The 12,821-nt window shown below is 41.1% G+C and overlaps 1 protein-coding gene across 1 annotated transcript in view; it reads left to right on the forward strand.

Annotated features, from left to right (window-relative positions):
- The window catches only part of VWF (von Willebrand factor), a 138,305-nt gene that overhangs the window by 9,275 nt on the left and 116,209 nt on the right, over positions 1-12,821 (forward strand). Inside the window, exons 6-8 of the mRNA XM_062593145.1 lie at positions 2,755-2,879; positions 9,079-9,295; positions 11,332-11,454. Of these exons, the coding sequence (XP_062449129.1) occupies positions 2,755-2,879; positions 9,079-9,295; positions 11,332-11,454 (465 nt within the window). The remainder of the gene's footprint in view (positions 1-2,754; positions 2,880-9,078; positions 9,296-11,331; positions 11,455-12,821) is intronic.

Genomic DNA, 12,821 nt, shown 5'->3' on the forward strand with positions numbered 1-12,821 from the left:
ATGCTTAACAAATCTGATAGCCTTCTATGATGGAATGTCCAGTCATTCCATGAGTGGCTGGGCAGATGAGGGGAGAGCAGTGGGCATTGTGTTCTTTGACTTAAGCAAGGCTTTTGACACTTCCATAATGTCCTTCGAGAAAAGCACAGGAAGTGTGGGTTAGAGGAGTGGACTGTGAGGTGGATGGAGAACTGGCTGAATGGCAGAGCTCAGAGGATTGTGCCCAGCAGTGCAGAGTCTAGGTGGAGGCCTGTAGCTAGCAGTGTCCCCCAGGGCTCAGTACTGGGTCCCATCCTGTTCAAGTTTTTCATCAGTGACCTGGATGAAGGGACAGTCCCTCCTCAGCAAGTTGGCCGATGATTCCAAGCTGGGAGGAGTGGCTGGTACACCAGAGGGCTGTGCTGCCATTCAGAGAGACCTGGACAGGTTAGAGAGCTGGGCAGAGAAAAATCTCATGAAGTTTAACAAAAGCAAGTGTAGAGTAATTCCCCCTGCACCTAGGGAGGAATAACTCCATGCACCACTACAGGCTGGGGGCTGACCTGCTGGAGAGCAGCTCTGCAGAGAAGGACCCGGGAGTTTTGGTGGACAACAAGTTGACCATGAGCCATCAATGTGCCCTTGTGGTCAAGAAGGCCAATGGTCTCCTTGGGTGCATTAGGAAGAGTGTTGTCAGCAGGTTTAGGGAGGCAGTCCTCCTCCTCTACTCAGCCCTGGTGAGGCCACACCTGGTGTACTGCATCCAGTTCTGGGCTCCCCAGTAGAAGAGAGACATGGAACTACTTGAGAGAGTCTGACGTAGGGCTATGAAGATTATCAGAGGAGTGGAGCATCCCTCTTACAAGAAACAGCTACAAGAGCTGGGCCTATTTAGCCTGGAGAAAAGAAGACTGAGAGGGAATCTTATCAATATGTATAAGTATCTGAAAGAGGGTGTCAAGAGGATGGGGCCAGACTCTTTTCAGTGATGCCATGCAACAGGACAAGAGGCAACAGGCACAAACTGATGCACAGGAATTTCCACCTGAGACTGAGGAGGAATTTCTTTACTGTGAGAGTGACAGAGCACTGGAACAGGTTGCTCGTGAATGTTGTGGAATCTCCTTCTCTGGAGATATTCAAAACCTGCCGTGATGCAATCCTGTCTAACATGCTGTAGGTAACCCTGCTTGAGCAGAGAGGTTGGACTAGATGATCTCCAGAGGTCCCTTCCAAACTCAGCCATTCTGTGATTCTGTGAAGGGAAGTTATTAGGACTAAAGGGCTATGAAAGGAGCTGGAGGTTACTGGGAATTGAAAAGAAGGTGAGATTTGATTTATCCTTTAACAGCTACCTTCTCAACCTATCTAGCATTGAAAAGCAGACTGCACACTAACAAACTGCTTGGGTATTTCAATTATTGGGCAGCAAGTTCTTGCATTTATATCAGCCCTTATTACAGTGTATGCCAGGCACTGGTCTTTGAAGTACTCATTTTGGATCTGGCTTTTTCATTACATTTTGTGACGGCATCTTTTTTTTCAATGCACTTTTGTCAATTCTTAGACCAAAGAAATGCTTTAGGAAAAATCTCATCCAGGCTGTGTAGAGGGTTCTGGACACAGGGCTCTACTGAGCTCTTATTTCACCCCTACCTAGGAAATGTTTTTACAGAGACTTGGCTACTGAAAGAGAGAAGAAAGACTAAACAGAAACAACTAAAAAGGAACAACAGCAAAACAAAACTCTGCTATGAGGCTGCCTCAGTGAAGAGATTGTGAGTCATAAATGCTCAGGGGAGGGATGGGATAAGAGGCAGGGAGCAAGGGAGAAAAAGGCATCTGAAATGTTGATATATGAAATACTGGGGCAGGAATTGATCACGGCTCAGGACAGGCTGAAATCCAATTTAAAGCATCTCATTAACTGAGGGGAAGACTACTCAGCTAAGCTTAAAAAAGAATCAAATCACACATCATCAAAAAGTGAAAGGAGCTCTCTGCACAGATAATGATAATCATGTTATATAGTTGGAAATATAGTATCAGAAAAGGAAGCTGCCCTATCCATGAATGTGCTGTAAATAATATCACCTGCAGGCTTAAGTAATTCCATGTTTTTTGGGGGGCTGTTTTTGTTGTATTTTCCATTATTTCATCTTTCTCTTCCTATTTCCTCATATGCATTAGTAGAAGGCAATTTGAGTTTCAGGTGAAACTGAGCCCCATTTGCAGAAGCCAGTTCTTTTCTCTGCCTGCAGCATTCAGAACATTCCAGAGATAATTCTCCCTCTCATCTTTTTTTCTTTTCTTAAGTCTCATAACATAGATGAAGTATTTAAGAATTACCACAGTCCTTAAGATGAAATGTAAGGGGGAGCATGGTTTGAAGATTCCTCTCACATTTAAACAATTTCCTTTGCCTCACTGTAGAGACAGAAATTGGTATGGTGAACCTTAAACATTCAAAAATTTGGCTTCAAATTAATGAATTCTTAAAAAAAAAACAAGAAAGAAGTAAAGATGTGTGTGTGTGTGTATAAGAAAGGGAATCTAGAAATACTCTTTGGAGGAGTCATTCTGGATTGGTCAGTTCAGATCACTGAAAGTGGCTTGCTCTGGTCAATCAATTTTGGATAGAAATTCTTTTGATATTATAGTTTTGATTTTTAAAAGCAGGATTTATCAGAGCACTGCATTCAGAGATGCCAGAGATGACCACTTATTACTCAGCCTCCTAAACAGCTATGTCCTTTTTCTCTTTCTGATTCACAGGAACCCTTGTGAGAAACAGTTATGATTTTGCAAATTCCTGGGCTTTACACAGTGAAAATAAGCGATGCAAGAGAGTGCAGACTCCAAGCAACTTGTGCAACATTTCATCTGACATTGCAGAGAAGGTCGGTGCCCCACGAGAGGATTCTGACTTCAGTCCTCCTCCACCTGGAGTCAGTTTGCTTGCCTTTGTGCAGAGTAACAGAAATGCTTCCTTAAATTTCTGTCAGTACCTGAAGCGCTTCTTCCTCAGTGAGGAGTTAGGATGCAAGGCGACGAAGACATCCATTGCAGGATCCTGAGGTGTAACTTGGTCTGCGAGAGCTATACTGTGCACCGCTTTCACAACTGTGCTGAAAAGAAGTGCTGCTAACTTAGAGAACCAACACATGACCTTGTTTAGCCTGGCAAGAGCATAACAGCGAGTGTGTCTGGGGCCATATTCAAATAGGTGCTGAGATGCAGCAGGGTCAGATGCACATGGGAGGTGGAAGTGACACATCTGCAGCAGATCTGTGCTGTATGTAGGCATACCTAGCTCTGTGATCCAGCCTGGGGCTGGAAACAGAATGAGCATGCAGCTGGTTTTTTTTCCTTTTTTTCCCTCCTTTCCCCCCCCCCCCCCCCCATGTTGTTCCTGACCTGATAACTACACGACCTTTGAACAGATTTGGGCTAGGGCTAGCTCAAGGTTTTCTGCACTAGGCTGCCTGGCGCTGTAGAGATTGAACTTCAGATGTTGCATAGTATGACCAATGTTTTATCTACATGTAGTGTTGTGAAAGAAAGTTTATTCCCCAGGTAGTTAAGGTTCTCTAATACTTTACCCTTTCTGTCAGAATTCTTTTGGAAACCATAGTGCATAATCTTCCTCTCCTCCTTCTCCCCCCTGCCCAAGCAGATAAACAAATGAAAAAAAGAGTTCCATTTGGCGTTAAGTCTGAGTGGTTGCTGAAGAATCTTTCAGTATTTCTTGAGAAAGGTATGTTTAAGTAGTGCCTATAGGATCAGGTGATTAATTCCTTCTTTGATTCTGCAAACAGAAACTTCAGTTCTGAAGCCTCTCTTGGCATCAGTACAGCAAATAGTATTTGTGTATTTGTAGCAGTTCATGTTCCTTGGAGTCACCAGAGTGAGGAGATGCTTCTGGCAGGCTATTTTTGACAGAGGAGGTGTTCTCTGTAGGTGTTGCAAAGGCTCTGTGCCACCAGGTTATTTTCCTTGCCAGGAGAAGGACGGGGCTCCTCCAGTTACACGTACAAGTAGTAGCTCCAATTTGTTGAAGAAATGCAGAGCTGTTGCATTTCAGCCAAGTCTGTATGTCTTCTGCTGCATCAGTCTTCCTCTTTTCAGTTTCTGTAGGTAAAAACTTATTCCTTGTTCCCATCAGACACGAGGTGGACATGCACAGGTTCTCCTCAGCTCTTGGGGAAAACAGCTTTGAGTATATATTGACTGTACACGGTATTACATATTGTGATTGCCATAGTAAATTGATCCTTAATCCAGTTAGAGTTTTGATCTGCTCTCAGGTAGTTAGTTTAAATCAGAATGATTCTATGGATACCAGATGTAATTTATACATGAATAACTGAAATCAGAAATTAGTTACAAGTATTTTGCAATACAACTTCCATAGAGAGATAATTTTTGAACTGGGCTCAAATGATTTCTGAGGTATAGTAGTACTTCCTGCAGCATTATCTGCTCTGCAGCTGTTTTTGAACCCTGTATGATACAGGGAAGCTTTTCCAAGTTGAATTTAGTAGGCAGCCTGTCCGTCTGTGTCAAGTTAGGTGAAGCATCATTTGGAGAATGAAAGCAACATCCTTGTCTAGATGGAAGTCCGGAATTGGGGGCATGGTGCAGCCGAAGGTATTTGGGCTGCCCGATCTTAGGTCCCGCAGGTGTGCTACTCACCACCAGCATCCCTCCAGCTCACAGTCAGGTAAGGCATAGATGGGATAACAACAGTTCTGGAAGACTGAGCAGACTCACCGTCTGTGTGAAGAGTTTTACTCTGCCTTTAAGCTAAAGTGACATGCCTAATCTACTGAGCTAGGTCAGGTGGTAGGCTGCTTACCACTTGGTCCCTGCTGTCTCATGCAAGGTCAGGGGACCTCACAGGGCCCCATGCCCTGCTATAATGCCTGGGAGAGCACAGAGGCTGGCTTAGAGGGGGGGAACCACTGGATCAGTCTCCTCCAGCCATCATTTGCTTGATCAGCTGATGGGGTAAAGCCAAGCCAAGCCATCCCTGCTCGAAGTTGGAGCATGCTGTGTCATGTCCGGTAAGGTTTGGATGACCTATTTCCCCAGACAGGTCAGAGCCAGGTTGGTGATGGTTGTCTGGACTGCCACTATGCCCAAATTTTGAAGGATTGCCACTGGGCCAATGGCTTGAGGGGGGACTGTGAAGCTTTTTTGGAAGCCAGTTGAGTCCCCTCTTTACTGCCGAAGATTGAAATGACTCTATGGCAGGGCAGAGGCAACTACTAGTCACCAACATTATACCTGGGATGGCTGTGTACTTGGTTCGCCCAGTAGGAGCATCCAGCGGGATCACAGGGAGGTGGCACAGCCGATTCAAGCCCAGTTAGCAACTAAGAGAGTCATAGTTTCTTTGAATGTTGGTTTCCCAGTTATCCAGAAAAAGCTAGCTAAGATTTGGATAAGCTTTCAAACTTCTGACTATATATATATAGTCATATATATATATCCACTAACCTTTTGAATGGGAATATTTGTATGAAAAATGTTCTAAAATTCACTCAAACATGCTCCTAGCACTGTAGCTATGACTTTGCAGGGTCTTCAAAACTGAGGAAATTGATAATAATGAAAAGCTGGAGATCTTGGGTGTGTGCTTTTTTCCAGAGTTGAACCTATATGTGCAGATCATCTCTGTCAGGTTCTGGACAGTTAAAAACCTGATTTAAGTAATAGCACTTGGATCTCTTCAGCTGTACCTGTGTGAAACCTGTGACTGGCTGTGATTTGCATGACTGAATCAAAGTGTTTCAACAGGTTCTGTCTGTCTGACTGAAATATGTCCTGATGGACAGAACTGCATTTTAAAACTGGTTACAACTCTAGAACAGAGCTGATTCTTGTGACTCATTATGGCAGCTGAAATTGATATATTAAGAAAAGTAGCATTATTTTAGAAAATATTAGCTTTGTATCTAGGCCAGGGAGTGTCATACAGGATGAAATAGAGGATGAAATACTCTCTGAACAGTAGACTACAACTAATGTGAATTTTATATAGATTATGTTAAACAGTGATGCTTTGTTGGACAAATTTTGCTCTCCAGCAAAAAATTAGCTACATGAAATCAGCTTCTCTCTCACATGAGTTTGCAAACTCACAGCATTTAACATTGGCTTAATTTATTCAATGTGCAAGAATAAACACAGTGCTATTAATAGAAGTCCAGCCAAAAGAGTGCCTGCTGAAGAATTTAGAGCTTTTTAATAGCTTGCTTTGTTTGCTTGCTTCAGCTTTAGGAATGTAAATCTCCCCTGTCTTGCAGCAGCCTTTCTCTGTGAGGCAGTCAGCTGTTAGGTAAAGAAAACAATAGCTGTGGTTCAGTAGATTCTTCCTCCCCCATGCTCCCCACTCAGTATAGATATGGAGTTTTCTTTGCCCTTTCTTCCCTCTCCCCCAAAGAACATCCTTAAAGAAATGCTTTCTATTATCTTTGTAAAATGTAGTGAAGGTTGAAAGCCATTTTGGTTTTCTCTAGAATACAAATGATTGCACTGATTTTAACAGACTTGGAGGCAGTGAGCGTAGTGTTCTGGGCAATTCAGGATTTAATTTTGCAAGTCTGATTAAAAACTACGTAGATATGGGCTAAAATAAGATGGAGTTTTTGACAGGGCTGGGGCAAGGAGCTGATGATTTTGTGAGTACAGGAGAACACAAATCCTAACTCTGCCTGTCAGCGTAGAGGTCAGCTAGAACTGCTGGTGGTAGAACAGGAGGTGTCCCAGCTGTGAGTCTGTGGTATGCCTACGCTCTTTCCTAGTGTTTGTCCTTTTTTCCCAACCCACTGGGGAGAGAAGTACAGGGAGGAGTCCTGATGTCTACTGCTTTTTTTCTTTGGAGCTTCATGTCATTTCTTCCCGAGCAGACCAGTTCTATAGATTTTGCATGACAGCTCTTCAAATCGCAGAAAGTGTGGGCAATTTCATATCCTTGTATAAGGAAGAGCTTTTGTCTTTATTAATGCTGCTTTTTATCAACTGAAGGTCTTGAACCTTCTCACATTCTTACCTTACTGTTGCTTTGGGTGTCTCCCTATCCTCCACCTCCAAAGCACGTACACACTTCTATGTATTTTACTATTGCTCTGCCTGGAGATAAGATTTCTTTTTAGATATATGTGTACCCCTCCCAGGAGTGGATCCAGTTTGCCATCTAGATGGTGCTGCTGCATGGTGCTACTTGGTCTTGTGATTGTGGAATATGTGTTCCTAGGTGTTGCTTTTATTTTCTAGATTTTACTTTGAATGGAAATGTTGTATCGAGGCCACAGTTCGCTATATTCTTTTTTTTTCTTTCCTATTGGCAAACTATAGCAATAGCATGTTAGATGTGAAAGTGATTGATATTATAAGCTAAAATTACAATTCAGCTAATTTCTACTTTTGTTGAAATTCTGCTCTTGCTGAAGTTGGTAAGAAATAGTGCTGTTGATATCCTATCAAGTACTTCACATATGCAATAAAGAAGCAGCATCTGAAATCAATGGGGAAATGTTCACAACTTTTGTACCATGATTTATAATGGTCACAAGCAGGCCCAGGAAAGGTTTGGGCATATAGTACTATAAACATGATGTAGGGGTGGAAAAGGAAGCCCACAATGTCTAAAATCTCTTTCACACATGCTCCTGAAGCATATAGGTTAGTTGTTGGTTGTCTACTCAAAGGTACAGCCAGTATTTGATGTCCTAAGCACTTTTGCTTTGGGTGTTTTTTACTTGGCAAGATCAAGATGAGAAGTTATTGTCATTCTGTCTTTGATGGGGAACTAAAAGAAGATAAATTCTGAAAGGCTGTACCCATAATGGCACCAAAGTATATTCTTCCTGAACAATCTGGAGAAATACTTCTGTATACCACAGGATTTAAATTCAGTGGAAAGAGAGAATCTCTCTGCCTTCTTAATTTTTAAGTTTTATCTCTTTAATGGCAAATGCTAAGGACTAGACAAATGCAGCTTATGCAGCAGCAGAATGCAATGCTGCAGAAATTGGAGGAATGTCTAAAATTCCACCTACAGTTCTGTGTGGTGGGAATGGGGAAGAAAAACAATCAGCAAATTTGTGGTCACTGAAAGTTACCAGTGCCAGGACACCACAAACCCATTTAAAGAAGCGCTCAAAATAGAACTCATATAGTAATAAAGGAAGTAATTCCAAGACCTTTACCAATCTTTCAAATATTCCAGTCTACTCTGGTAGTTTAATCTTGTAGACAACTGTATTCTAACTACTATTTCAGCCTGAGGCTTTAATTACTTGCAAATTATTGGATGGCCTTTTCTTTGTGTGCAGCAGCTTCCAGGACTGTTACACTGTAAGCAAGAACACTACAGCAGTGGATGAGACTGCCAGGCTCTGATGCTTTCCATGCACATGTACTGTTTCTTAGTTAAAGAATAAGAATAATTCTTCCCTGGATTATTTTTTTTTGTCATTTACATGAGTTAAATTGACTTCTAATGCGTTAGATAAGCAAGCAAGAGCAACAGGAACATGCAGCAATAAGTGGGGAAAGGGAGAATAGATGCATAGGGAACATTCCTGTGAGAGCAAACTGCAGGAGCACATTGTAGTGTAGTTAAATCAGTTCATCTGTTTCCTCCAACTCTAGTCAGTGTTACTCTGAAACTTGTTCTGATCCCCTTATTATCCAGAAGAAGAATAATCTAATTAAGATGAAAATGGCCAATCATAAGTTCCTCTCCCTAGCTGTGTATATCTCTGGTATTCCAGACACTGTCTCTGGTTCCTGAACAGTTCTTTGCCTCCCTGCTCTTGGAGATTCATTGACATGTTTCTGTGTGAAACATTTCTTATATGACACTCTTTATTCTACATTAATCAGTAAATTAACTTACTTCTGTGGATGTATGGATGTAACGGATAAATGGATGTAGGTTACTGCTATTTCTGAGACAAAACATAATGTTATTTAACACTGGCAACAGTCTGTTTTCAAAAGCTGATTTTTCTCCCTTCTTCCTAAGCCTATAGTAAGCAATATTTTTGATTTTTTTTCTTTTCCCTTGGTGCCACAATTGTCATGCAGGGCATTATAGAAATTTGCCAGCTACTAAGGACATCTTTGATTTTCTCTCGGTGCCACCATCGAGTTGATCCAGAGCCATACATTGATCTCTGTGAAAAAGACATCTGTGCCTGTACCCAGCGCATGGACTGTCACTGCTCAGTGTTCCTCGATTACACAAGAAGCTGTGCTAATGAAGGAGTGATTTTGGAAGGGTGGCCTGAAGAGAGCTCCTGCAGTAAGTTGACACGATTATTCCTAAGATACCTGTCCTAAATAAGGTCATGTCTGACTTGCAGATCTAAACGCTGCAGCTGAGAGCAGCTGGTGCTTTTTTAGGGTGTTGATTCAAGCATGTAAGTTAACATCTGAAGTGCCTGTCACTTGCACTTATCTGAAGTGCCTTTGCTCACTTCTGCTTTTGGGTCCCCATGGTTCAAATTGTTTGAACCATAAATGAAGAAGATCTTGTGCTGCTACAGTTTCCCACATGGTATACTAAGGGAACCTGAAGTCAGTGAAGACTTATTTAATACACAAAGTTATAAACTAGGATGTTCAGAAACTATTTCACATGTGGTTCAGATGTGTGACTTTATTCAACCTGTACTTGTAAGACCGCATCCTCAAGAAAGGTTCTCTTGGACTTGGTTTGGTAATTGCAAATTTTTCATCCTTTATTGGCTTGAAAATTTGGAATTGAGAAGTTGCCTTTATTGGCCAAATTTTGCCTAGGTTAGAGGTCCTGATCACACCTCTGCTAAGATTTTGCAACATAGAAGTACTTAGATTGACTGGAATGGATTACCTTTATATAAAGGAAAGACCATGTTTGCACCCAACATGTGGGAGTTCATATACACAGTTAATTAGAGAAATACACAAATGAACAACAACAAAAGAGTGCATCTTCTAATATCCTGCTGATTCCTATGTTGTACAAGAGGGACATTTTTCTCACCATGTTTACATGAATTGATTTCATGAGATGACTTTGATTTGCACTGGTATCACTTGCAAGCCAAGTTTCTTCTCTGATAAAATAACTTTGCTGATGGCCTCCACTGAAGGAAAAAGTGCCTTCAGATTTTAGTTAGGACAGGAAGATATTGCCAATCACCTGTTCAAGAGAATGTACAACAAAGAAGAATTCTATTTCTAGAAGCAGTTTGTTTCCTTGACATTGGAGCACAAAGGCATTAAATAAAATCTTGTCTCTTTGCTCATGGTGTAAGACAGAGAACCTGGTTTTCCTGAAATCATCCATAAACCCAAAACTACAGCCATGAATGAAGTAAACCCCTCTCTGTTCCCAGGAGTCTTTGAGCTGATTTTGAATTCCTGACTTTACAAACGAAATTTTTAATTTTTTCCAAGGATTAATGAATTAAAAAAAAAAAAAAAAAAAAAAAAAAAAGAGAGAGAGAGAGAGAGGTACCATCCATTCCTTGCCTACTGCCATAGTGGGTGTTTAGCTTTCTATCACTGAGTGTCTAGCACTGGTGTGCTCTCTGAGGAAGTGATGATAATGGTCCCGGAGGCATGAAAGGCTGATGTGTTATCATTGTTCTGATGTTAGGCACACTGTGTAAGAGTGAGCCCAAGACTCAGGATGACAGAGGGCAATACTGCTGCCTGTATTACCCACCCACATCCCTCATTTTTGCTGCAAAGGGCAGACTCTAATCTTCTCTTCCCACTCCATTTCCATGCAGTCCTGTGGGATGTATCCACACATCAAAATGAAGCAATGGCTATAGTGTATGTTTGCATAACAACCTGGCATAGATAATGATAGCAGTAAATATACTGCAGTATGGAAGTTATCTTGCACTGCTAATTCTGTGGAAGAAGATGGTATTTCAGAGTCTTAACTATCTCCCAGTTCTCCCTGGAAACATAAAACATAATTGAGATTTCACAAATGAGTTGAGTAACTGTGTATCTCAAAGGTACAGAATATGCTTGTCTATCTGAATCACCAAGATATTATTCCTGATGTTTGATTGTTCTTAATTTACTTAGATTTAGTTGTTAAGACTTATTCTATTAGAAAAGAAATTAATTTTAAGCTCAAAGCATTTGCTACACAAGCTAACAGATGGTGCTACTGCACCAAACTGAAAATCAAGCATTTCTGAAAAAGAAATAATTGATTAGAGAGATGATGACATTTTTCTGGGTCTCTCTGGTTCAGTCCTATTAATTAAAAGGATTTATTTATTTAAGAGTTATTGAGGAATTTGCATTTCTAATTTCTTGTAATTATTTCAGGGCCAAGATGTCCAGTTGGCATGGAATATAAGGAGTGTGTATCTCCTTGTGCCAAAACCTGCCAGAGCCTGAATATCAATGAAGTGTGTCATGGACAATGTGCTGATGGCTGCAGCTGCCCTGGTAATTTATTTACTGAGTTGTTTACAGGGAAATATTTGGCAGTGGCACTACCTATTTTATTAGAAGAAGGAAAGCTGTGTCTTCCTTTACATTTTTCTGAAATCAGAAACACTTCTCTTTTCTGGGGCCATGCCCAGGAATAGATTAGTTTCTATACTGCCTGTATGTTCCCTCCATGAAAGGGCCATTTCTTAAACCCAGCTAAAAAATAAATATTTTTGTGAACCATCAGCATGACCTAATACTCTAGGATCATCTTCCTTTCTTGATGAGGCACCAAATACCACTGATCTATCTAGATTTCTTCTGAATTGCTTTTCATTGAAAGCATCCAGTTGTTACAGGAAGAAAGAGCAAAGAATATACTGAAGGAGTTTCTTAGGGAAAAACAATATATGTAGAATTCACACTACACTTCTAGAGATCTTCAAGATTTCAAATCAACAATGTTAATTAATATTGATTCATTAATCTCAGAGATTTGATTGGCTTAAAGGTGACAGCTCAGCTGGCACTTTTATTTTTTCACCATCCTCCTCCTCTGTCTGTTGTACATAATGACATGAGCAGAGTTTTATTCCTGGTTGCAATTTTCTGTGTGCTGTTACTGTATTTCATGCACAGTTAACAAGGAAGGACTTTTATGTGAGTTTCATAAAAAGCTGGAAGGATTTGACAGAACAAATAGGGAAATTTTGGATTCAGGTTGAAGATTATACCTTCTCTTAGCGTCCTGACAGTGCTCTAAGAGTCAAAAGGATCTGTTCAATGAACATGTCTTCTTTTCTTAAATGCATCACACAGTTACTTTAATTGCTGTAAATAGAATTACTATTGCCAGGAAAAATGACAGACATTCTGTTCTGCAGTGCTCTCCAGAGAACCATGCTGCTCTTAAATGCTCAGATCTTGTTTGAAATATATCTCCCTGGAAGGTTTTTCTCAACAGCAAAGATCTTTCCAGACAGTGGTATAGAAAGAATGGGAGAAAAGGAGCTTACCTGTGTCTCAGTGTCAGTGGTGACTGCTGCTGCCAGGGAAAATGGGCCAAAATCTCTGCTGGTGATTGGAAGGAGTCTCCCAGATATGAGGGATGGGCGTTTCTCTTTTTAAAAAGGGGGAATAGCAGCCATCTGTCAACACAGGGATCTGAGAGAAAGAAACCTGTCCCCTATAGTGCAATCTCAAACATGTCTTGTGACTGCTCTGTGCCTTAGACTGACTTTGTAAAATAGAATATTCTATATATAGAATAGGTAATTACAACAACGTTGTATGGAAACTTCAACAGTCAGATGCAAGTTGGAAATTTAGCCCTTTCACTTCTGGCAGCAGTTACAACCTGAAACCCCAGCCCCCCCACTATG

This window comes from Rhea pennata, chromosome 1 (assembly GCF_028389875.1).
Source record: "Rhea pennata isolate bPtePen1 chromosome 1, bPtePen1.pri, whole genome shotgun sequence".
Lineage (NCBI taxonomy): Eukaryota > Metazoa > Chordata > Aves > Rheiformes > Rheidae > Rhea > Rhea pennata.